Genomic DNA, 26,914 nt, shown 5'->3' on the forward strand with positions numbered 1-26,914 from the left:
GCCTCTGCTGGAAAGACACTACAAAAGAGCCAGGTTTATTACATCATCACTACAACAACGCATGAGCTGCTAGGCCCTGCAAGGGCCAGATACTGCCATCTCCCCACTGGCAAGGCAGGGTGGAGGCAGTGAAAGGGGAATGTTACAAAACCAATCTCAGCCGGGAAAGCAGGGCCAGACCTTCAGAGAAAGTGTCCCCCACCTACAGGGCGGCCATCAGAACCAAGCCTGTCCCATTCTCCAGGGCCTGGGCTGCAGAGCCAGTCTCCACCCCTGGGCGGGAGCATTCCCTGCTGGCAGGGCTGGGAACAGGTAAGCAAGAAGGGCAGTTCTTTAAAGAAATCAATCACACCCACCAGCTCTGGGTTAGCATCTGACCTGGCTCTCACATCCACTCTGCTTTCAGCTCCCAGTGGTGGTAGCAGTAACCTCTTGGCCTCTGGGGGACTCTCAGCTCTGCAATATGCACCTGTTTAATGGTTTCTGTAAACGTAACTGGGCCCTTAACACCAGAAGGAATTAGTCTCCAATAGCAGTTTGTACTCACCACTTAGAGCCTCCATGAGGCCCCAGCAGTGTTTTACTGGCCACACAACATCTCTGAGGGGTGGAGAAGCCATGCAGCAGCACTCAGAGATGGGGCAGTGAGGCGCAGAGATGCTGGATGATTTACTCAAGTGCAGACACAGTGTCAGGGATGCACTCCACCATCTACAAGTTGCAACAGTCGTATTTACAACAACAACGCAAAGACATACACTTGGGACTTGTCTACACCCAAGCTGGACAGTTTCAACTTTACCAGGAGAGTCGGAAGAGCATGGGCACACACTTACAGCTATTCCCAAAACAGGAAGGGGAGCATAACACCAACAGAACTGCATCCATAACAGAGGTTGGACCAGTGTAACTACTCTAGAAAAATAAATCTCACATCCCTAACCAAAATAGTTCTATTGGTATAAAAATCCATGTATAGACCAGGCTTTCCAGTCCAGATACACTGCTGAAATGGCTAGACACCGAACCACCACTGCATCCTGAACAATTAACTGAAGCTCTCTCAAATTAGTCATCACCAGTGGAGCTCAGCAGATGTCCCAGGGAGTCAAGTCTATATCACCTTCATATAGACTCACATAGCAGCATGGAGAGATGCAGTTCCCAGAGGTCAAGAAACATGCCACTCTGAGAACGGGAGATTGTTAAAGCCATTACTGAGCAGAGTTCTGCAAAAATCTGAGCTGCTGCGCTCTACAAAAAACACAACCATAAAAACACCCAAGGGCTTTGCTAAAGATTCTCCAGCCATTCCCCCACCCGCTCCCAGTTCTGTGGCTACAAATGAGGAAGGATGGGCTTTCAGGTTTGATGCAGAGACTTCCCGTACAACTCAAGAGCGGGGAAGCAGTGGTAATACAAGTGCTGCAGACCACAACAAATCAAAACATGAGCGTATGGGAGAACTGCTGGTGACCATTAGCCATCGGCTACCCCAAATAGGTACACTTCCAGGTTGTCACTAAATCTCAGTATCCCAGCTCTCAGCACCTATGAGTGACTCAGACTCGGCGCAAATACTGTGTATGAACCATAAGGTGAAGTGATTAGAAGAGGGATTATTATTACTATCTTGAGAGCCTTTTATCCCTATCGGTCCTTAAAATGTCAGTATTGTTATCCCCATCTTAGAGATGGGGAAACTGAAGCAGATGGGGATTTGCCTAAGGTCACCTGGCAAACCAGTGGCAGAACCGGGAATAGAATCCAGGTCTCCTGAGTCCCAGCGCAATGCACTATCCGCTGGCAGGGGCACTCAGGACATATTTCCCACAGTACAGAGCCACTCCCGCTTCACGGCATCACTCAGCTTTGGCCTAGGGGGCTGCTGGGCCAAATGTCAGGGAATGGAGCTGCACCACTGCATGCCAGGTCAGAATGCCCCTTGGCTTGGGGGTGTCCAGGCAAACTGCCCCTTCCCCCTGCCCTGCCAACAAGCCACATCCAGCTGTGGAAACCACGTCCCGCACCTGCCACATAGCCACGGCTCCATGACACCAGAGGCAGGCTCGGAGAGCGGGGCGGCTCCTCTCTTCAGTGCATGGCTGGGGCCAGCCTCAGCCCCAGGCGAGCCAGAGCAAGGGGCCCCGGGCAGCCGAAGGCCCCAGCCCCGCAGAGCCCCCAGCTGGCTGACAGGCCTTGCCCCAAACGTCCAGGAGAAGGAAGCCAAGGTGCCATCCGCCCACCCAGGCTGCCCGCCTGCCCCAGAGCCGGGGCCAGCGAGGGTGGGTGACAAGGCGACGCACAGCTGGGGGGCGGGGAGGCTCTGCGCAGAGGCACGGGGCAGTGGGGGGGGTCCCGCGGTCACTGCTCGGTATCTGCAGCCGGGCCCGGGGGGTCCCGTAGTCGCGGCTCGGTACCTGCAGCCGGGCCCCTGGGGGGGCACTGGGGGGGTCCCGCGGTCGCGGCTCGGTACCTGCAGCCGGGCCCCGGGGGGGGCACTGGGGGGGGTCCCGCGGTCGCGGCTCGGTACCTGCAGCCGGGCCCGGGGGGCACTGGGGGGGGTCCCACGGTCACTGCTCGGTACCTGCAGCCGGGCCCCGGGGGGGCAGTGGGGGGGGTCCCGCGGTCACTGCTCGGTACCTGCAGCCGGGCCCGGGGGGGTCCCGCGGTCACTGCTCGGTACCTGCAGCCGGGCCCCGGGGGGGGCAGTGGGGGGGGGTCCCGTGGTCACTGCTCGGTACCTGCAGCCGGGCCCGGGCGGGGGGCACTGGGGGGGTCCCGCGGTCGCGGCTCGGTACCTGCAGCCGGGCCCGGGCGGGGGGCACTGGGGGGGGTCCCACGGTCACTGCTCGGTACCTGCAGCCGGGCCCGGGCGGGGGGCACTGGGGGGGTCCCGCGGTCACTGCTCGGTACCTGCAGCCGGGCCCCGGGGGGGGGCACTGGGGGGGGGGCCGCGGTCACTGCTCGGTACCTGCAGCCGGGCCCCGCGGGGGGCACTGGGGGGGGTCCCGCGGTCACTGCTCGGTACCTGCAGCCGGGCCCGGGGGGGGCCATTGGGGGGGTCCCGCGGTCGTGGCTCGGTACCTGCAGCCGGGCCCGGGGGGGACATGGGGGGGTCCCGCGGTCGCGGCTCGGTACCTGCAGCCGGGCCCGGGGGAGGGAATGGGGGGCACAAGGTGCCCTGGGAGGGAAGCGGCGGGGAGGCGGCCCCTGCCGGCGGCTGCCCGACCCCAGCGCCCCCCTCGCCTACCTGTGCCACGAGCGAGCCGGAACTGCGGCCGGAGCCTCCAGCGCCGCCGGGCAGGTGCGTGTCCCGGGCCCAGCTCCGCCGGCTGCAGGCAGAAGCAGCGAGACGCGCCCGACCCGGCCCGCCGAGCCCCACCCTCGCAGGGCCCGCCCAGGCCGCCTGTCCCTGGGGTGGGGGCGGCCGCCTGGGCCCATCCTCGCCGCTGGGGCAGCCCCGGCCCGGCCGCTCTGGGGCGCGCAGCGGGGAGTCAACCTGGCCGAGGGTCACGCTGCAGCTGGGTCTGTCCTGTGTCCGGCGCTGCGCGTCCTCGGGGTTGGGGTGCAGGAGAGAGTGAGGGCTCCGGTTGGGAGTATAGGCTCTGGAATGGGGCAAGAAATGAGTTCAGGGTCTGGGAGGAGGCACTGGGGTGGGGATGAGGGGTTGGGGGTACAGGAGAGTGCTCTGAGCTGGGGATCTGAAGGCAGGAGTGGGATTGGTGTTAAGGTGCAGAAGGTCTGGGGTGCAGGCTCCAAGCAACGCTTACCTCAAGCAGCTCCCAGAAGCAGCAACGTATTCCCCCTCTGGCTCCTATGCGGTAGCATTGCACACTGCCCTGTCTGCAGGCACCATCCCTGTTGTGGTTACCGGCCAATGGGAGGTGCAGGGGCGGCACTTCAGGTGTGGGCAGTGTGCGGAGCCCCTTGGCTGCCCCTATGTTTAGGAGCCAGAGCAGGGACATGCTGCTGCTTCTGGGAGCTGCACGGAGTGGAACAAGCCCCTGACCCACTCCCTGGCTGGAACTCAAGGGCTGGATTAAAACATCTGGTGAACTGGATGCAACCCCCAGGCTGTAGCTTGTGCACCTCAGCCCTAGAATCATAGAAGATTACGGTTGGAAGAGACCTCAGGAGGTCATCTAGTCTAACCCCCTGCTCAAAGCAGGACCAATCCCCAACTAAATCATCCCAGCCAGGGCTTTGTCAAGCCTGATCTTAAAACCCTCTAAGGATGGCGATTTCACCATCTCCCTAGGTAACCCATTCCAGTGCTTCACCATCCTCCGAGTGAAATAGTTTTTCCTAATATCCAACCTAAACCTCCCCCACTGCAACTTGAGACCATTACTCCTTGTTCTGTCATCTGCCACCGCTGAGAACAGCCGAGCTCCATCCTCTTTGGAACCCCCCTTCAGACAGTTGAAGGCTGCTATCAAATCCCCCCTCACTCTTCTGCAGACTAAATAAGCCCAGACTAGACTAAATCAGCCTCTCCTCATAAGTCATGTGCCCCATCCCCCTAATCATTGCCCTCCGCTGGACTGTCTCCAATTTATCCACATCCCTTCTGTAATGGGGAGCCCAAAACTGGACACAATACTCCAGATGTGGCCTCACTAGTGCTGAATAGAAGGGAATAATCACGGCCCTCAATCTGCTGGCAATGCCCCTACTAATGCAACCCAGTATGCCATTAGCCTTCTTCGCAACAAGGGCACACTTTTAACTCATATCCAGCTTCTCATCCACTGTAATCCCCAGCTTCTTTTCTGCAGAACTGCTGCTTAGCCAGTCTGTCCCCAGCCTGTAGCAGTGCATGGGATTCTTCCATCCTAAGTGCAGGATTCTGCACTTATCCTTGTTGAACCTCATCAGATTTCTTTTGGCCCAGTCCTCCCAAACCCTATCCCTACCCTCCAGTGTATCTACCTCTCCCCCCAGTTTAGTGACATCTGTAAACTTTCTGAGGGTGCAATCCGTCCCATCATCCAGATCATTAACGAAGATGTTGAACAAAACAGACCACAGGACCCCCCCCGGGGCACTTTGCTTAATACTGGCTGCTAATTAGACATTGAGCCGTTGATCACTGCCCATTGAGCCCGACAATCTAGCCAGCTTTCCATCCACCTTATAGTCCATTCAGCCAGCCCAGACTTCTTTAACTTGCTGGCAAGAATACTGGAGCCCCATGGTGCTACCGAATGGGAGATGAGCTGGGGATGGAGGCCGAGGGGTTGGTAGAGCTAGTGTCTGGTGAATGTAGCCAGTGCTGCTGGACACCAGAGAATCTCAGCTTTAGGTTTGTTTGGGTTCCCGCCCCCCCTCACACACACTCCCCAAAGTAACTCTCTCGCTCTCACAGTGGCTGAAAAAAGCCAGAAAAGGTGAAGTGAGGGGCCCTGAAAGCTCAGAAACCAGAAGGCTAAGACAAATGTATTTTAAAAAATCTCATGATTTTTTAAGCCAATCTTGTGATTTTTGAATGGCTGGGGTTGACTCCACAGTTTACCCCTGGCAGCATCCAGGGAACAAGACTCTTATGCCAGCACTGGCCTTCTCTGTCTTTGCTTCCCTCCCCAACAGGGCTGCACTGTACTGAAGTGACCCAGGAACACGCTGAAGAGCAAAGCACTCACGAAAGAAGTTCTGGAATTTCTTTTTAAAGTTTAATTTTGGAAGAAATTCCAGCAAAATCAGGTAAGACACTTGTGAGCGTGGGGGGAGAACACGGCCTTGCCCCTTGTGGACACAAAGGCAGCAGCTTTGCCCTGGGTTGGGCAATTTAAAAAAATGGGTCAGTGTTCAGGCTACAGATGTCAATATCAACAGGGACTGAATGGTGTGTGAGAGTAAATCAAGGTTTGTGCTCGTTGCTAGCAGCTGTAGCATAGGGGACTATGTGAGCCCAGTTCCCAGTGCCCTGCAGTGCCATCATCTGCAGGTGTGCTAATGCGTGTAAATCGTTAGCACTGCTAGGAAGGAATGGAGAAGTCCCATCTGGGTGCAGTGAGGCCCTGCTTTGCACAGAGCTGAAGGACAAAGCTAGGCCCGGAGCAGGGGAGTATCAGGTTCCAGTGAGTTTTGTCTCAAGGCAGAGCTGGTTAAAGTACCTGTAGGCAGCAGCTGTGTATGGCTGCCCTCTGCCGTTCCAAGGGTTGTATTGCAGAGATTTCAGGAGCCCGCAGGTGCTGTGTATTTAGGCTTTCAGCCCAATTTTATTACAGTGCCCTGAGCCTTGGTTTCCCCAGGGCATGAAGTAAAGTTCTTGGTGAACCTACCTGGGGGCCTTGATCCTTACAGACGAATTAACCTGAAGCATGGGAGTATACCCATGAACTCCTTGTATGTGTGTGTTTGCTGGCCAGGTTCTTAGTCTGGAGTAAAATAGGACTAAATGGAGCTAGTACTTCAAAGGTGTCATTGCCCTGGCTTGTTACAGTCACACATCTGTGCATATGCGCACGAGCACATGTAATATAATATGCTCCTACCCGGGCTTGAGGCATGTAATTATTTCCAACACTTCGTTATGGTGAAATAACAGCAAGTTGAGTGCACTGGGTTGCCTCCCAGCTAAGGTAATGGAGCAGCTGCTTTGCTAGCTAAAACCTTTTGCTGAGAAGAGCTGTATTTGTATATGTCAAGGTAGCCAATATCCTAGTATCAGCCCCTATGAACGTGTTAACGTGGGTAAATAAATAGGCAGAAAAGGTGTTTTGGGGTGCCGGGTGGACCCCAGTGATTTCAATGGGACTCAATGCACATGCAGGGATCTGCACTGGCAAATCCTCATGCAGGATTTGGGCTTATCTGGTACCAGGTAACTGGGGTTCAGGTAACCAGGACTTTCGTGTAAGGGGGACGAGTGCTCAGAATCTGATTTCATGAAACGCAGTTATCTGATGTTAATATTTCCTGCTTGGGATCCTTTGGTGGCCTTGAAGCTAATTTTTAATAATTTCTCACATCAGTGTCCCATGTGAACACTTTCCAGAAGGCTGCGCCCACTATATGCTTTAATGTTAGCAGAAGCTAGTCAAGGGGCCCACTGTGTGAGCTAGCAAAACACACACTCACACTCTCTCTCCTCTCTTCCCCCCTCCCCCCCCCACCCGTTGGATGACTGCGCGCAAGTAGGCACAGGGTTGGCAGGCCCCAGACACAGGCACACAGAAGAAGGCCGTCCTCCCCACCAGAGATGCTGCAGGACTAGCGCTGCTGCATGCCTGTATGCTCACTTCGAGCAGCCCCACGCTCAGGTCTCCCTTCCCCTGCTAGGGCAGGAATAATCTGTAAGGCCATGTCTACATCTAAAATTTTGCAGCGCTGGTTGTTACAGCTGTATTAGTACAGCTGTATAGGGCCAGCGCTGCAGAGTGGCCACACTTACAGCAACCAGCGCTGCAAGTGGTGTTAGATGTGGCCACACTGCAGCGCTGTTGGGCGGCTTCAAGGGAGGTTTGGGGAACGCGAGAGCAAACCGCGGCGAAGCTGGTCTCCTTTCCCGGTTTGCTCTCTCGTTCCCCGAACCCCCGAACAAGCAGGTCTCCTTCCCTGCGGTTTGCTGGGTGGTTCGGGGAACGCGAGAGCAAACTCGGGAAAGGAGACCAGCTTCGCCGCGGTTTGCTCTCGCGTTCCCCGAACAAGCAGGTCTCCTTCCCTGCGGTTTGCAGGGTGATTCCGGGAAACGCAAGAGCAAACCGCGGCGAAGCTGGTCTCCTTTCCCGGTTTGCTCTCGCGTTCCCGGAACCACCCAGCAAACCTCAGGGAAGGAGACCTGCTTGCTCGGGGTTCGGGGAACGCGAGAGCAAACCACGGCGAAGCTGGTCTCCTTTCCCGGTTTGCTCTCGCGTTCCCGGAACCACCCAGCAAACCTCAGGGAAGGAGACCTGCTTGCTCGGGGTTCGGGGAACGCGAGAGCAAACCGGGGAAGGAGACCAGCTTGATTACCAGAGGCTTCCTCAGGTATGCTGGGATACCTGCTTATTCCACGGAGGTCAAGAAAAGCGCTGGTAAGTGTCTATATTTGATTACCAGCGCTGGATCACCAGCGCTGGATCCTCTACACCCGAGACAAAACGGGAGTACGGCCAGCGCTGCAAACAGGGAGTTGCAGCGCTGGTGGTGCCCTGCAGATGTGTACACCTCCTAAGTTGCAGCGCTGTAACTCCCTCACCAGCGCTGCAACTTTCTGATGTAGACAAGCCCTAAGTGGGGTTGGATACCGTAAAGTGAATTAACACACAGGCCATGCCCAGGAACTTGTCTGTGCAGCGTGCACATTAATCCCACTTGGGACTCCTGACATACAGGATCCAAAGCATCTTCTCTACAGATATTTGCAGTGATGGAAAGGCCAGGGCTGGAGAAAGAGGGGGGCTTTCCATCCCTCTGTGTCAGCCCCTCCTTGGCCAGGTAGAGCCAGGTTGTTACAGAGGACCTGAAGAGTGGGGTGGGGGGAGGGCATGGTGAAAAATGAAGCCGGGGGAGGGGCTGGCAGGGCTCAGTGAGCCTGTCTGGGGAAGGGAGTTATCGGTGTTATCAGGTTTTCTGCTACTGTTGGATCCCTCAGTCTCTGTGGTATGTGTTGAATGACTGTGCTCTCCCTCCTCTGTAGGTTACTGTATTTTATATTTCTGGCTCCTGGCGGATGGCCCAAAATATTTATAAACTGTCATGATGGATCCTGCCTGGGGCACCCTCCAGCAGTAGGATGTACCATGACAGGGGCTCCTGCCTCAGTTTCCCCTTTCTTCCACCCAGAAAGGAACAGTTCCTCAGTGTCTGATAAAAGCCAATCTCTGGACATAATTTATTCCTTCCTATCAGTGCAGCAATTCCTCAAAAGTCTTGTAGTAAAACCATTCTCCAATTCTCACAGCAAACATCTCACGACACAGTGGGTCTCCATTCCCCTTTCCAGGGACATCACCACCAAATCCCAGGTTTGCTCCCGTCTCCCTTCTGTCCCCCCACCCTTCTCTCTGGTCTCTGCCCAGAAGGTTCCCTGCAGTGCTTCACTCCTCCAGGTCTCCCTGCCTGTGAATCCTGTTCCTGCTCAGCAGGATCCACTCTCCCAAGCAGCCCTCTCACTTCCAGGCTCAGCTTCCCCTAACCAGTGTGCATCCTCCACTTTTTCCCAGAGGCCATCACCCAAGGTGTCTGGTCAGCCGGGGTCCCCAACTTTGAACAGTTCTCACCAACAGGCCTGTTTTAGCTCCCATTCAAACTCAGCTCTCTATTGGGTCTCCTGTCGCCCTGCCCCCAGCAGCTCCTCTCAGCTCTTCCTCGTTGCTCCTGGTCTTTCCCTGACTCTCAGGCAACTCTCACCCACACCCGTGTCTCTCCCTCCCTCTCACACCAGCTGTCCTCTCTGCCGCCTCCTTTGGGAGTTAACTGACCAGTCAGTCACAGATGCACAGCCTCTTCTTTCTTAAAAGGCCACTGTTGCCCTAGGACCCTGCCTCATCAGGGTCATTTTATAATTACCACGAGGGGAAAAGAGACTTTAATTCTGAGGTTCCCTGGGGTAAAACCCTGTCACCCAAATGGAGAATTCAGAAGGCCTTCTCTCAGAGCAGAGGGAGAGGCTGAAATGTGATGATAAACTGCTCCCTAGTGGCACGCAGTGATATAGCTATGGGCAGGCTGGCTGGCTGGGACGAATTCCTCTCTCAGAAGCAAGGCAGGCACATGGAGGCACATTTTGCACAGCAGTACCCTGGCTTTTATGCACCCAGCAGAGGCCTTGCCCATGCTGGGAAATCATGGGTTCTTTTTCCAGCACTCGCACTGCGACACTAGTGCTGGCCATGGTGCAGTCACTATTGCAGATTGGGTACAGGGGGTTTTCTCACCATGTCGTGATACTCCAGTGCTAGGGCTGTTGCTAGTACTAGTAAAAAGCAGGTCTACTGGATAATGGGTACAAGAGTGTCTAGTGTGAGCGCACCCTTTAAACAAGCACCGATCTAACTACAGTTTCACTCTGAGTCTGAAAGAGGCCCTTACGGTCCAGCGCGATCAATTCCTGCTTATCCAGGGACATGTGTCACTAGTTTCAAGGTGCCTGCCAGAAGTGAAAAACCAGCTTGGAACCCTACTCATCTCCAAGCCTTGGTTCTGCTCCTTCCCCCCCCCCCCCCAGATCTTCCTTCTGGGCCATCCTAACAGCATCGCTCCTGTCTATAGAACTGTTGTATCATGAGTCTGTCTCTAAACCACACTGACGCTGAGGAAGAGCCCTGTAAAGCTTGGAAGCTTGTCTTTCTCCCTAACAGAAGTTGATCCAGTAAAAGATATGATCCCACTTTGTCTCTCTAATATCCTGGGACGGACACTGCTACAGCAACACTGCAAATGCTAAAACCCAGTTATACCTTCCAAGTGCAGTCGTCTGTCGCTGGTTTCTCAGCATTCTCTGCACCTTTCTTCTACAGCTGGTTGGTCTGGATTATAGAAGAACTGAGCTGCACTCTCACCCCAAACTTGTTCCCAACCCTAATCAGGAGCCATTTTTTATTCAAAAAACTTAAAGCTTTAAAAAAAAACAAACCCAAATCTCCATCCTTCTCATTTTGCCCAGGGCCGGGAGAAGGAAATCCTGAGATCTGAGGGTACACTCCAGTTTCCACACTGACAAGATGTGGGACATTTGCATTAGCATCTCCAGCATGGGTCACCTCAGCATGCAGGTTTCAGGATCTTTAGAAGTTCCCCCCATCACTTGTTACTGATATCAGTAATCTGGGGGTCTTGGCTCTGCTGTCTATGGACACAAGCTGATGTAATAAGGGGCATTTTCTTCGCCTTTGAGGATGGCACTGCAATGGAATTAGATGTGGGCGTTATTGTACCCACAACAATTGAGCTTTTCATTGCAGATCTTTTTCTTCATTATTTTCCTGACCTATTACGTAGCGCGTGTGTTCATATGGGCATCTTCCCTCGCTGGGCTCTCTCCAGGAAATCTTTTTGCAGTGACCTTAATATGATACAGTGAGCTATTAGAAAGGCTGTTGGGAGAAACTTTGTCTTCACTCTGTTTGGTGGTGGTGGTTGGGGGCAGGGAGATGGCTGAACAGGACTCATCTGTTCACATTTCTAAGGCTGGTTCTCCAACCCATCTCTCTACCAGTAGAAGAGCTATAATGCTGGCATCCAGAACCATTGTTGCCAAGGGTCAAAGCAAGGAGGAGGCTAGATCAAACTACTCATGGGATAAGGGGGATCAAGATATTGAATAGAACTTGTGTTGCTTAAAAAAATAACTTTTAGAAATGAGCCCAGTCTAGATCCCTTGCACTAATAGCCTGGAGTGTGGAAATATTCAGATCCAGAACCAAATTTTACAGATGGCTCCCTTCTTTGCACTAGGCCAAACCAAAAGCACAGCTCCCGCCCATCCCAAACTTCAGAAGGGTTTGGCTCACCCTTTAGAAAGTGTGGCTCAGTCCAGGCCTAATTATTCATATATCTAATTTCTGCACTTGAACTATGTTTCCATAGTATTTCCAGTCCAGCCACAAGCAAGAAGGGACCAAAAATCTCACAAGACAGAATGCCCCTTGGATGGAATTTTGATAGCTTGGAGAAGGTCTTACACCTTTAGAGATTCTCCCATCACACTAACAGGTGGCAAACGAAAGGATTGATTTTCAAATTGTCCCCTGGGCTAGGTCATCAGTGGAAAGTAGGTGTCAGCTAGCACTCTAGTGAGCAAATGGGACCTTAGATTTAGTGACGATTCCAGCCCACACGGTTATATTAACATCTTGTGTTCCAGGAGTGACACGCAGCCTGTGTAGAGGCCAGCATGCAGCCCTCTTGAGCCATTTAAGCCTGTTCTGAGAGCCGAAGTGGTACCTGGGCTTTGTGCTGGCTCCCTGCTTGAGGAAAGCCTAAAGAACCCGGATCCCTATTGTTACCTGTCAGCAATGGTACAGGATACCAACTGGCCCAGTTGCAGCAGTGGTTGTCTCCATAGCAGGGCGTAGGCACCCTGGAGCAGGTAGGTCTGAGAGACGCTTGCACTTTCACTGCTGCGGATAAGTAGAGGACTGCCGTCCCTCATCTTTCACCAGCACTTGATTCACTCAGAAAGGGTAAAAAGAAAATATTATCCTCATTTCAGAGAGGGAAACTGAAGCATGGTGAGATTAAGGCCCCAACTGATCAAAGCACTTGGGACCCCCATGATACTACTCGTCTTTACAGCAAGGGCACATATTTAACTGTCCCGCTGAATTGCAAATCTAAGAGACAGGCCCAGGAATTTAACCCAGATCTCTGAATCACAAGACCGTCCTTCCTCTAATCTTCTTGACTCTCGCCCTTGCTTTTGGAAGTCACCCCTCATTTGTAGACAAATATGCATATAACTAATACCTGTCTACCAGGCTTCGTCCCACCTTTTATCTGTCTTGTCTGTTTTGATCATAAGTTCTCTGGGGCAGGGGCAGCCTTTTATTCTATGTCCATTCAACATCTAGCACAGTGGGGCTCTAATCTATGCTGGGCCTTCAGGTACTGCGATAAAAATAATAATAAAATTCTCCTATACACTCAAAATATTGATCTCAAATCCCTTGATTGCATCATTTAATTTATTATTAGGATGTGGTTTGTGTGTTAAAAGAAAATAAGGTTATCAACACAGGACAGGTGGCTCAGCAAGTCAGCAAAACCTGACCCTGCTTGGCAATACTGTATGTATCCACCCCACAATTGATAACACGCATTTTGCTGGGAACAGATCTTTCCTTGATCTTCATTTTTTCCTCTCTTGTTGATTTTTTCCCCCTCCCTAAAAATGGAGCCTTTTTCTTGATAGTTTATGGTGAGAATCAAATGCTTTCTGGACGACAAAGTCCACTTGTCAGCAATATTCTCTTAAATGTCTCTGTTCTCTCTCTAAAGCCTGCCTGACAATCGCTCTATTATCGGAGCTTTCTTAGCCAATAGATTTTTTTTTTTTTTTTACTCCCCTCCGGGGCTAATAAGGAGAGAGGTTGCCAGCCGCCACAGAGATGCAGAGGATTTCAACTCAGTTCGGCTGAGACTGAAACCCTTATATGGCAAACTCCGGGAAAGTGCTATTATGTTGTATGCTGGATACTGTCATTTGAGCACCATGAATGACTTTTTGAAGCACGGACCATTCATCAGTTTTGTAATGCACATTGTTAGTTCAAAGACACCGCTTTCAAGTCATTTTTGCTCCCAGTGCCCCCGCTGAAACATCAGACCGCCATCTCTAGATATTTCACTAACTCTTTGCTCATCGTGTTGAAGGGAAAATATTTGCCACGTATTTTAATTCCTTCCTCTTATAATGTAAGAGACTCACCTGCCACTAAGAATTTTCTACTTAGAAAGAGGCACCTCCATTAGTCTGACGTTAGAGTACCCAGTAGCATTGGCTGTCTCTTCTTGACCTGGAAAGAACTACTCAGGAAGGTTAGGGCATCAGGAACCCACTTCTACCTTAGTTGTCTTCTCCAAAAGATCCAGAAGTTATGCTTAAAAGATCTCTTGCTGAATTTCAGATATGGCCATGTAAAAGTTGCGCTCATTACGGTCATTCTGCAGTATTTATTTACTATGCAAACATCCCCATTCAAATGGTCATCACAGGTACTTTACTATTGAAAAGTGAGTTCATGCCATCTGTGCTCTGTCACGCAGAGTTGCTTAGACTCGTCCTCATCCTCAGAGCACTACTTGTTGGCCTTGTCTGAAGAAATACTGCCAGTACTTTGGAGTTCCTCTTGCCATTGTAGAACCTCTCCTGGGTCTCTAGGTCCATGTGATGTGTAACTTACAGTGGAGAGAAGAATTGACTAGCCGTTGCTGCGCTGTGTTAGAAGACAGCAACAATGGAGTGGGTGGGTGGAGGGAATCCAAGATGCTGTTTGCCACAACTGAGTCTATGAAAAAGTCGCAAACCCAAACTTTTACAAACCCATCTTTCCCCACACCTAAAACCAAACAGCTGGGCCTCATCCTTTATTCAAACCTGTATTCCCATGGAAACTCATGGAGCTGCTTGTAGGTTTGTTAGGCCCAAACATCTTTATTATGATTTCTCTACAGTCAAAATGAAAATGCTGGACCACTTTAAGGCATCACTTTGTGGTACACTGTCTTGTGCCAAGAAAGCTCACAGGGCCATTGCTTAGAAAAGCACACAGGTTTATTGCATATCAATCTCATGTATAAATTCATTGTAGCATTGGAAAGATTACATTTGGTATACATTCCTATTCTACAGCATTAACCTCAAAATCAGCTTTCCTATTCATTATTTTAAAGGTCTTTCTCTACACAAATACCTTTGCCTTTTATCACAAGCATCAAAATGAAATTTGTAAAATCGCTTTTTTTTAATTATTTTCTACACTTCATATCTTTTATTTCATTATGCTCCCAACAAAGCGATTTCATATTAATTAATAACTGCCACCTCTTTTTTTCTTCCTTGGCAGTTCAAGGCTTCTAGCCTTGGACGCAAAACCTAATCACATATACAATAAGTGCATCTACAGAATTTTTTTTCTTTTTGATAAAAATTTCACAAACAGACACAATAATGACTGCTAAACACAAGTCATGCACAGTTTACTTATAAACATAACAGAAGCAATATACAATCAAGAATGATATGGAACAAGCACCATCCTCTTTCTCAATGTTTTTTAAACATTATATGAAAACCAGACATTTACAATTGATTGTTTTTAAAAAAAAACAGAACACTATACAGGTCTAAAGGAAAAAAACAAACAAACCCTAAATCAAATCTGTATTGTAACAATGGAAGAAAGAATGACATAGGATGCACAGATTTATGATTTTTGCAAGCATTATATATATATGTTTTAAATTACATCTTCTGCAGGCTGAAAATGACATCAGGGCAAAACATCTCTTACTTTTGAAGAGAGTGATGAGAACGTAAAATACATTGAGAAATATTTGCAGAATTACTTTGTTCACACGTGAATTGCACATTCGGAAATCAAAGCTGCCTTTTTTTTCTCTCTCTCTCTCTTTTCCGTTCTTTTCCAAAAGTGGTAATAAGAATCAACGACAGAATAAAGAAAAAAATATTGGAATAACGCAATAACATTTTAATCACAGTATCACTCAACACTACAGAGAAACAGTTTCATGGCTTTAAACACTACTGACCATCAACTAGGAGCAGAGCTTTTGCCCTCATGTTACCAACACAAATCTGAGCAGATTGTTTTACTCCCTGCTTGTTTTTAAACAGGCAGCAAAGTGCAGGTTCCTACACCATGATGCTTCCCCCTCCCCCTCACCACACACACACATACACACACACAAAATACAGCATGTAAAAATTGAATGTAAGTCAGTAGATTGAAATAGGCTGGAGGGGTGAGAGAGGGCTTACAGTCCAGTGCTTTGATGCTTAGAGTCTAAACATGTTAATATGTCATTGTGCAAGTGCTTTTATAAATGCTTCATATGAAATGAAAAAGAGAAGCAGTTTTCAATAACTATTGAATTTCTAAGTGCTGGTTTTGGGGGAAATCGAGAGGCTCCACTAATCGTTCTGAGCAAGACAGAAAATCGTAACTTTGTTTTTTGTCCTGGAATGCAGTGTAGCATTTCAGCTCATGTTTTGCTCTTAACCCTTCTGGTTTGGTTTGCTGCTAGCAGGCTGCTGTGCCGGCTGGGCTCTGATCATCCAGTGACGTAATGGCATGTCGGACCCAGCTGGAATGTTCAGCAACGCAGTAGATGCATTCTGTAAGGAGGCACCAGGAGGTTCAGCAGCCCAGCAAGTGTCTTCAACAGGAACGTGCCTAGTATGTCTAACAGCAAATCTGGTGCATTCTACCTGGACATACCTGGATCTTCCAAAAACAAAACAAGTGCATTCTACCTGGATGGACCTGGCACATTCAGTAGCACAGCAGTGGCATTGCACCTTGAAAATTCTGTACTTGCCAAGTGATTAATAGCATTATTTTCAATGCTGGTATCAGAGAGCCACAGAAAGGAGTAGCAGGAATGGTTTGGGTTTTTTTGCTTTTATAATTAGCTCATATATAAAATTTCTAAATTTAAAGTAGCAATCAGTAGAAGAAAGGGTCCCTCGGTCTTGTAGTTTTATTTCAGCAGTACTGAACAGTTTGGCATAGCCAGAGGCTGCTAATAGCCTCTTTGGATCCACCTAGTGATATGAAAAATAACACAGCAGGTCCCATTCCTCACCTCCCACTATTATGGCAATATGGCTACCTGCTGCAGACATGAAAACAGGTAAAATAAATAGCCCCCATCCAACAAAATTCTTAGTTATAGTCACCTCTGGGATGGGACCCTTGATTTCAAACAATTACCAGGCCTTCTGGAAATCACTCTAACTCCACCCCTTGATGTACCACATCAACAGCATTGGTTCCTGAGCATAATATGTTAGTGGTGTAGGGTGCCCATGAGCTACGTAGCTCCAGCAGAGGCCCCAGATCCTTCCCCAGGAAAGTTATAAAGGAGAGTCTCAGTTCTGATTGTGGGATCTTTCTTGCCTCTATTTAGTCTTGACATAAGCAAGTCTCAGGAAACATCCTTCAGAATAAGCGATCGTTTTTTTGTTAAAGCCCCAAAAATATTAGCTACAAATCGCAACATTTTGAGTGCAATTAAAGAAGGGGCTAAGGGATAAACATACATTTGATTAGGCATTGTATTTGCTTCTCTTGCTTGGAAAAAAATCTTTAAACGTGTAGCCAGTGCTGGTTTAGAGAAGTCTGAATACTTAAATGGACAGAGACCAGCTAGAAGAAAAGGAAGTAACCAAAGTGTGGTCTTTTTTGTTTTTTAAGTAACAGGAAAAAGAAAAAAAATCATTTTATGATTTAAAAAAAATTTCATCTTCTTAATATAGGGCTAAACTATGTCACCCTTACGGTGGTTGGTAACGTACTCTTCAGTGACCCTGTTCCAATCAGTGAGCTACTCAGCCCCCGTAATGGTGGCACAGCCTGGTCCCTAGAAGGTAAACAGATATTGCTCATTGTCAGGCGGAATTAAGAGCTCTTAACACATTATTCTTTTGAAGAAACAATGCAACAAATAAGGGGGCAGTGTCCACAGACTGGAGGGAAGACAAAAAAGCCTTTATAACATTTCTAAGATCTTTGCCCCTGGTTTGGAGATGAGGTCACCATGGCAAGTTGTCCCCACACATGGAGAAGCAAGGCTGAGCCCCTCCTCAGAAACCCATGCCAACTACTGACAGACAAAACTTAGGATCGGACTCTGAAAACATCTACTCCTGCTCTCAGGGCTTGATCTTGCAAGGTGCAGAGCACTCCTGCTACAATCCAGAAAGAGACATAAGCATGTGCTTAAAGTTAAGCATTGACTTCAGAGCAGAGGCGTACCTGTTTGAACTGAGTTGGGACGGACTTGATCCTATGCTTAAGGTTAAGAATGTGCTTAAGTGCTTGTTGTGGGGAGTAGTTTGTGGTAAGCATTATCGTTGATAGGAGTGGGCTCCGAACCTCAATCCTGCAAACACATACATAGACCCAATGATTTACTTTAAAATTAAGCATGTTTGCAGGATGAAACTTCACCTTGCAGGTTCTTTTGGGGTACGTTTGTTTCTTGAAAGAGTGAATATTTTAGTGATATAATATTGCTGACAACCTTGCTATGTAATATACCATTTTATTTTTAGAAGAACCTTTTAGTTCTGGTAATTATACCAGTTACTTTTGTAAATGGCTCCAAATGCCAACTGAATCAGTATTATCCTGCAGCTACCCATCTACACTGCTAGATTTGTATTTCAGGTATTTACAAGGCATAGATTGCTTATAGTTAGCAAAAATTATACTGATGGGATTTTGTTTCCATTCCTTTAAAAAAATAAGCACTGATTTTCCCTGCAAAATATGGCACATTTGCATTGCATGCCATCCTGGCTACAATATGGAGTTTCACAGTTGTTTTTATTTACAATTTTTGTTGCTTTATTTCTCTCTCTCTTTTTTTTAGTTTGTTTCTTTTGTTTTTTATCAAGGGCATGTCGGAAGGGTTTTTTGTTTTGTTTTTGTTTTCTTGTTGTGATTTTTTTTCCAAACAATAAAAGAAATAAATAGACCACATCCTACATGCAAATGTAATTGAAACTCAAATTTAACAAAACATGATTGTCAGGAAAATCGGCAGCAAGAATAGGATTATTTAGGGTCATTTGGCACATAAAAAAAATCTACTCCCTGGTTATCAATCATACAACATACAACCTTAATTACACAATTTTGGTCCTTCACTAGATACTTATATTAACATTATTTCTTCACAATAATGATATCCAATGCAAAAAATACTGTTAAGGAAGAAATAAAATAAGAAAAGAATTAGAAAAAAAATTACAAGTTATATACAGATTAAGGTAAATTCCATTAGGAAAAAAAAACAATTATTTTATTATTTTAAATTGGCCCCTATGGGAATAATTTAAAGCCCAAGTGAATGGCAAGTACTGTAATGTTAGCACAGGCAGACGTGCCAGGGAAAGGAATGTTCCATCTTAGAGACTGGTTTCTTTTGACATTGTCAGTTCTTGGGCTACACCTAGTCAAGAGCTTTGTGCAAACATTTGAAACTGGGGAGTGGGGGTATAGATCACTGTTGGATTCAGAGCCTTCGGCACATATACATGGTGACTTGGAGAAACTAGCAGGAGGGATGTCATCTTTCCCAGGGTGAACTATGGAGAATTATTTGATGCTGCTAATGATCCTTTCATTCACTCTACCCCAGTGGCAAACAGAGGTGCAGCCCCAGGGGCCAGCTGAGGCCTCATGGCTGATCTTCTTCGGAGTATGAGGTGCGACCCATCAGGACTACAAATCTCAGCATGCAATGCTCCACTGTAATGTGAGCAATTGCTTCCAGATGGAGCACTGCATCCCGGAACCACCTCCTCCATATTCAACAGCAGAGCAGCTGCAGTTTGTTACCGCACATATAAAGTCGGGGCCCAATCTTGCAAACACTTACTAATAGATGTGTTTACTACTGTGAGACGTTTCTCTGAAGTCAACTATTGACCCAATCCTGCAAACACTGACTACTAGGTGTAGCACTTACTACAAGTAGTACACCCAGCTTTAAGTGTTTGGAGCCTGGTCCAAAGTCCATTGAAGTCAGTGGAAAAACTGCTAATGTAGAGTCAGACTTGTACCGAATTGGGTCCTTAGAGCATCTGGAGGCTCCTAGGTGAGTTGCTGATGCAGCACTCAGATGGGCAAGTTTGTGGCACCCCTGATTCAGCTTAAAGTCACTTGGTGGCAGGCACCTGTCTTACCTTCAGGCAACCCTGATTCTGTAACACCATATCGAGGCATTTCTCAGCACACACATTACAAACGTTGTCAGAGTAGCCAATGTTATTCTTTGTAATATTTCTAACCCCTTTCGAGAATTATGTTCAGGTTTAGCTTTACCTATAAAATCACAGCTAGAACACCAGGTTGTTATTACAATGTAGAAATAGCACAAACTAATGTCACAGGATTTCTGGAGGCTGCTTTATCCCAGCAAAAGAGCTGAGACTTCAAAGCAATTTAAAATCATCTGTAAAAAATTGCAGGTAATTTTAGATCCAGAGAGAAAATACATTTCCTTAGCCACATGCTTGAGGAGCTGAGCTGCACTCATAAGGTTATTAAAAACAAGGATTTTTTTTTAACCATATTATCAAAATTATGGGGTAAATGATGGCAGGGTACCTGGCATAAGCAACCACCAGCAAACCAACACAAGGGCACAGGTTTCTCCCCCAACATTGAAGAGACAGCATTTGAAAGACCCTCTGGGAGAGAAACTACACAGGAGCTTTCTAGGGTCGAGCTTACGGGGCATTGTCTATGTATTTGTGTGCATGTATGAGCAGCCCCAGCAATACTCCTTCTGCACCAATTATTTGTGCTCTTGGCAGAAGCTAGCCCTGTTTGGACATTGCATGTCGGGGAGCATGGCCTCCCAGAACAGAGACTCACAACAACACTTTGCAGTGTAAAGATGAGTCTGTTGTGGGGGGTGCAGAATTTCACGCTCTTTCAAAGAGCTATGTTAAGTAAAATGGGTCAAATTCATCGTTCCTTGGTATAACTCTGGTGACTATATCAGAATGATACCAGGGATGGATCAGCTCTAGATCTCTTCCCACCCCTTATGACTGCTATTCAGCTGAGGTGGATGTGGTGTGTGAGGGGGGCAAGGGGTCGAATGACTTCAAGTTTTAGTTTATAAGCAGAAACCAGCTGGCTCAGTTATATTGTCTTGTAACTGGAAAGGGGCCAGTATTTGACTGCACCATTGCAATTCACTTATGGTTTACACTATTCTAAGAGATGGTGGAATCCTAGGGCTTCTTCAGGGCTATCCAGTTTGGAGAGTTTCTTTCTAACAAATTAGAAATGAACAACTGTGGATAGAAACAAATCTGGGAATTGCAGGTCACATGTGACAGGTTTATTCTCCCAGCCAAAAGCCCGGACGACTCCGAGGCCCTCTGATCCATCTTCTGCGTGCTAGAATTTCTGATAGGGCAGTCACAGCACCACCACCTCCTCACTTGGACTCTGAACCAGTGCCTTCTCGACCCGTCAGAGATGGTTGATGGGATTAAAGGTCCCCGACTCTGAGGCTGCTCCTGCCATGTTCAACCAAGCATCCAGAGAATTCTGGGAAGAAGTGTGAAGGGGAGCATTCTCAGAAAGGGACAGCATCATTGCATAAGCCTAAAGGAGGAGAAGAAGCAGAGGAAGGGAAATGGGTGAATACACACACCTGGGTCCTGGAATAATCCACATGAAGTAGAGAGTCATTTAACTATGTACATACCAGACACTCAGGACAGTCAGTGTCAGTCACTTTGGTGCGGGCTGGGGATCCTGCGTGCCAATCAATACTTATGTTCACTCATGAGGAAAACACGTGGACCTTGCCATAGAGTTTTACCAGGCAGCAGTGGGTTTGGAAGGGCATCTCAAACACACCCCTTAACTTCCTTCCTTGCACCTTGCACTTAATGACAAATGCTGACACTTGCATTTAGGCCCCTCTCCTAGAGGACATTACTCTTCCTACCAAACATATCCAGGGAGTTCTGGCCTTTTTTCTCATAGTTTTCAAAAGTGCATATGGAACCGTGTGCATTGCGGAGTGAGTCATGCCGATCCCCCTGACTTGGGCATGATAACTTTGCGGTGCACCTGAGGAAGACAGGAGCTCATGCCTGTGAAACTTTGGCCTTCAGAAGTTATTGTTGACTCATAAAAGGAGAATTGTAAATGGGGGTTCAGCTATATAGGACAAAAGTGACTGAGTGACTCAGTGGAGATGAGCTTGCGCATGGCATGTTGTTCCATTTACTGAGCATTTCCATTGTGTCTGGAGGGAGCTGGAGCCTGGTTGTGTCAATTTGGCAATGTAAGTGTGGTGTGTTTGCAGGCATGATTGTGTGTGTTTATTGCAGCACTACCAGCCGACAAAGCCTAATCCGTGAATGAGCAGAGACTACTGCTTACTGTAGAGTAATTTGGTTGCTTTGCTACTACCTAAGCCTTCTCCCGCCTCCACTTTTGTTTGTCTCATCCATTTTTTGCATCATCACAACCCAGGTCCTGATCCTACAAAGATTTATGCATGTTCTGAACTCTGCACATTGTGAGTTAAAATCTATGGAATTATCCATGGTGTGTAACGTTAAGTACGTGTATAAATCTTTGCAGGATAGAAGCCCTAGGTTGGACGCTCTCTTTACTGCAGATGTCTGTACAGTGCTTAGCACAATGGCACCCTGAGCTACTACTGCAACACAAATTTAATAAAGAATAGTAATAAAACTGCCCCAAAACTCCAATTACAACTTTCCCCTCCCCCACAGGAAGCTCAAATTCAGATCCAGTTCTCAATCTGACCATTGTATCTCATGCTTGTCTGTATGTGCTGTAGAGCATTCTGCTTTATGGGTGTTTGCATGGAGGCGTGCATTTCAATACTACAGGGACAGTAAGCCAAAACGGATAGAAAGGTAAGATTTCTGTGCTGGTCTGACCAGATAAATATTATATTCCCACCATGTTGCCTGCAGTGATACATGCAGAGCAGAGAATTTTAAATTGTCCAAGTTATATCATATGTGACAATATGTAACATGTCTTAGATCTCACCTACTACAAGATTACCTAAAAAAAAATCATGTGCCAGATTTAACATTGCCGTCAAGAAAAAGTTGTGCCTAAATAGTTAGTACACTCAGCGTATTAGTAAAAGGACACAGACAAAGGCATGCAAGTGGCTTGTGTTGAAAGGATAAATGAGCTCTTTTTTCACCACAAAAGAACTTCGGTGCTATCTTCATAGCCAAAATACTCCTTTAAGTGCAATCAAATCTGTACAAAATACCCACACTTCCAATAGGCAACCCCCACCCCAACTTCCTGACCCCAGTCTTAACAAGTCACTATAAAGTAGCCTTAGGGTTTCCAGCACAATCCTCTTTGACCTTTAATTAAAGACCCACCTCTATTAGGCAATTGCATTTAGTTGCACCTTTGGGTGGTCTTTAAGATAAATTGTATTGTATTCCTGTTGCTCAGAGGACAGAACGACTCCAAGTACAGGAGCTGATCTCATCCGCAATAAAACCTGAAGCAGAGGTAAATATACTCAAACCTGCACTACTATTCTTAAAAGAAGCATTTGAACTACATAGCCTCTTTTGAGCAGATAAGAGCAGATGGTCGATGGCAAAAAGTTTGCAGGTTTTCTGCAGACTCTTTCTCTGAATTTTGTCTCAATGTATCCTCTTTGTTCTGGTAATGGGGCTGGACATTTCACAGAACGGCTCCCTCATAAGATCTGTTGCTGCTTTATTTGGACCAGGATGCAAACTTCATGAAAACAGAGCCTCTCATGGCATTTCTGCTTATGGCAAAACCAGCGAGCACAGAGCCATGCTAATTAAAAAAATAAAAAAAGTTTTCCAAGTTCTTTCAAATTTCAGGATTTTGTTTCAAGTTTTGGAAGAAGGCCTGCATCAGCTTTTGCTGTGCCTGAGCTGGTATGTCTTTTGATAAGAAGGGGGAATTTTATTTTAAAGGCGTGTTAGGTTTAAAGCTTAATGCACAAAATAATGGCATTTTCTAAATTTGCTTAAGATCGGGGTAGGCAACCTATGGCACAGGTGCCAAAGCAGCATGCAGACTGATTTTCAGTGGCATTCACAACGCCTGGGTCCTGGCCACCGGTCCGGGGGGCTCTGCATTTTATTTAATTTTAAATGAAGCTTCTAAAACATTTTAAAAACCTTATTTACTACAACAATATTTAGTTATATATTATAGATTTATAGAAAGAGATCTTCTAAAAACGTTAAAATGTATTACTGGCATGCGAAACGTTAAATTACAGTGAATAAATGAAGACTCGGCACACCACTGCTGAAAGGTTGCCGACCCCTGCTTAAGATGATGCAGTTCTCCTGGCAAGTCTAGAAACTATCATTCTGAATTAGATTTTATGTTTTTTATTATTAAATCCTGTTATATTTTACTGCTGTTTCAAAGGGCCAGATGCTCAACTGGTGTAAATTGTCATTATTCCAGTGAAACCAATATATTCAAATATTGGCCCAAAGTTTGTAACTATTGCGTTATCATATTTCTATATACATTTCTATAGATAGATGAACCTACATCACTATATAGCTATAAACCTGCACTGGCTCCACAAGGTTATAATGGTACGTGAAACTGATTATATAAAACGTGAGTTAACAATTCCCTCCCCATTCCTATTTCTCCTGGACTGCAACATGGTAGCAAACGTGATTTACAAGTTAGTCTTCACCATCAGAATTCCAATTCAGAACACAGACCTGGCTAAAGGAACCCAGCTGTTTGATAATCCCATGCTTAATGCTGGAGGTAAGCTTGGTAAAATGTTCTGTCATATACCTACCTGGTTTTTAGCCTGCCTGTACAGAGTCTGTTTTATTGTCTCAGAGTCTAAGGTGGAATTAAACACATCTTTAACTTCAAATGCTTCCTCGGCTGCTTTGCGAAGATCCAGCCCCTTCCCAAAATTCGGCATCTGCTCCAAATCTAACAAGCCGGCTTCGTCCTCCTCAATACACCTGTACCAATGACCAGGGGAAGGGGTTGACCTGTTGTTAGCTCATCTCACTGTTTACAGTCTAACCAATGTGTGTGTTGCTAAGTCAGTGCCTGCATGCACATACCATGGGGTTCTCACAAGCCACATGCATGAAGAGACAGACAGACAGGTGGACAAAGAATGCACATGATGCAAGGAGCAAAGAAAAAGTGGAATGGATGGTTATGCACGTACATGTCAAGCATTAGTGCTACCATATGTTCTGTGGTTCAGTGTGGTTACAGTTTTCATTTTGGTCTCCTATTCAGAGATGCCTGATTACTAGCTATTCCTGAAGGTTGGGGGAATAGAGCCACTGCACCATTTTCCCCAGGGGTTACAATAGGCTCAACTGGAAATGCTGACACTGAAAAAACCCTTTGAACAGAATAATACTTTGCATGACATAGCACTTTTCATCCATAGATATGAAAGCATCATTAGTGGATAGAAACCTGTGGCACAAGAGAGGCTAAGATCTACCATTTCAATAGTGGACTTTAATGTTGAGTGCTTGATGTTTTGGACCAACTTTAGATACCTGCAGCCTGATTTTCCCGAACACCAATACCCCAATGGAAGTCAGTGGGAGTTGCAGGTGCTCCTCCCCTCTGAAAATACGAGAGTCAAAAATAGACTTTCCTGAACATTTAAGCTTAAAGTGACTTAAATGCTAGAGCACATAGTGAGCCGATGGCAGAGTGACATATAGAAGTCTGGTTTCCCACTCTATCTCTTGGACCACCCTTTGGATGAACTTTGGCATGCCAGCTCCTGGATGTAATGCAACAGATTTCGTGAAAGGTGAGTGGGTAAGAGAGCTAACGGAAGGAGTGGATTCCATGTTCCACCATTGTTTATATCTTTACAATCAAACACTGCTGTATTTTATTGCGCTTTCTAATGTACAGTTATCCTAGGGTGCCTTCACGCTAATGCTCTACCCCATACTGTAAACTACATCTGCAGCGGATAGTTACCCATCTTGATTTACACAGCTTTACACTGGGGTGCTTTGTATTGTCACTCTGGATAGGCACCGGAGTAAAACAGAATACCAATTAACTATTTCAGAAGTGTCCTTTTTGTACCTGCAAATGTCTTCCTGATGGTTTATGAACCAAGGTGCACTGCACAGATGGGCACAAAATGAAAGAGAGGCCTGGGGACACATCCACACAGAGGCCAGCCGCAGCGTCTCATCTGAAATTAATTCATGGCCTTACATCCTGAGACAAGAGGCTGCTGCAGATAAAACGGGTGGGGTAGTGGAAAGCTGCCATTATCTAGATTTCCTTGCACCAGCTCTCTTTTCACTGACCAGGGGTTTGAAAATCGAGATGTTGCCATTGTGTCAGGTAGAAGAGTTCATGATACATTGAGAAGGCTGTTTTTTTCAGGTGCTAACTGTTTACCTTTCCCACTGGGCATTTTTTAGGCCTTGTGTATCTGTCTTCTTATACTTTTGCATTTCAGTTTATTTGTGCTTCCCACCATGGTGAAAATGAAGTTCCTAGGGCAAACTGGAGGTATGATTCATGGTTTGAAAAATAAAGTGATACTGCCCATGACCTGCTAATGACACAGGGTGAGAAATCTAACCCCATTCTGCTTCCCAGAGGAAATGGCCCCACTCACCTTCGGGTATGGTCAAAGCTCATGGTGAGGGATGTGGGCTCTTCCTCCTCCTCATCCTCAAATGCTCCTCGGGGCTCCGTCGTGGGTGATACTGTTTCATCCTGTGACTTCCCTGTCAGGCTGTCGTCATCTTCCTCCTCCAATTCTTCCTCCTCCTCATCCACATCTTCTGTTTTCTCATTTGCTAACCCGTGACACTGGGAGTTGCTATCAATGTCTTGGATTTCTGGCCTGGAACGTTTGAGCACCGGGGAAGGAACCAAGAGGTCAGTTGAGAGCAGCAATGCACTGCCACTTTGGTGCAAGATTCAGGCATTTAACCATTTATTTGTTATTTATAGTTCAGAATGGCTGGGGACAGAAAATACCTATTAGGTGATCTAATCTATGCTTCCTCACCAATGCAAGATTGTTCTCTACAGTGTCTAAGAGTTCATGGAGTGAGTGAAATATTGTCCATTCTTAAAACTAGGGTTTGTTCAGTCTGGTTTTAAGTATCTTCACCCTGTGGACTGTAACTTCTATGGGCCAAGGGCCATGTTTTTCTCTGTGCTTATAGTATAAAATAACCACTCGCCTAGCGAAAAAGCTCCACAATGGGATAGGTTTCATTACAAACATTCCCTAATAGCCAACCTACATCTTCTTTTGTCCCATTGCCCCTTGTTAAACCCATATGGACATGAGAGAACGTAAGCTGCCAGCAAAATAAAACAAACCAGGTTAAGAGAACAAGATCCCATTTGGTAACAACGTGTAGTTGGAACAGTCTGAGATGCTGCTAGATGGAATGATAGAAATTTAACTTCTTCACCCAGAAAGTTTCCACAATCAAATTAATATTAAAATCAGGAACATCATTGTCCTGTTGCTTTTGTCGAATGTAGGTTACACTAATTACATGGAGGTTCCATACAAATATTTTTGGCTTTTTTTTTTTTAACCAAAACAAAAAAGCTTTCAAACTTGGTATCATCATAGAATGGTTATTTGTAAAAACAACAGAGCAGCAAAAACATAATTACAACTGGCCCTGGAATGGAGTGACATT

At 47.0% G+C, this 26,914-nt stretch overlaps 2 protein-coding genes across 5 annotated transcripts in view; both read right to left on the bottom strand.

Moving 5' to 3' along the window:
* Positions 1–3,330, bottom strand: part of ARHGEF16 (Rho guanine nucleotide exchange factor 16) — a 36,542-nt gene extending 33,212 nt beyond the window's left edge. Inside the window, exon 1 of the mRNA XM_050931688.1 lies at positions 3,254–3,330. The gene's annotated coding sequence lies outside the window, so the exon portion shown is untranslated. The remainder of the gene's footprint in view (positions 1–3,253) is intronic.
* Positions 3,331–14,202: 10,872 nt separating this feature from the next.
* PRDM16 (PR/SET domain 16) overlaps positions 14,203–26,914 on the bottom strand; it is a 427,236-nt gene continuing 414,524 nt past the window's right edge. For 3 of the 4 annotated variants that reach the window (XM_050931682.1, XM_050931681.1, XM_050931683.1), the window contains 2 exons: positions 25,864–26,094; positions 14,203–20,804 (listed from right to left, as the gene is read on the bottom strand). In XM_050931682.1, coding sequence (XP_050787639.1) covers positions 20,792–20,804; positions 25,864–26,094 — 244 coding nt within the window. In that variant the 3' untranslated portion in view covers positions 14,203–20,791. Of the gene's footprint in view, positions 20,805–24,030; positions 24,206–25,863; positions 26,095–26,914 lie in introns of all 4 variants that reach the window. The other variant, XM_050931684.1, reaches the window with a different exon arrangement.

This window comes from Gopherus flavomarginatus, chromosome 21, assembly GCF_025201925.1.
Source record: "Gopherus flavomarginatus isolate rGopFla2 chromosome 21, rGopFla2.mat.asm, whole genome shotgun sequence".
Taxonomy (NCBI): domain Eukaryota; kingdom Metazoa; phylum Chordata; order Testudines; family Testudinidae; genus Gopherus; species Gopherus flavomarginatus.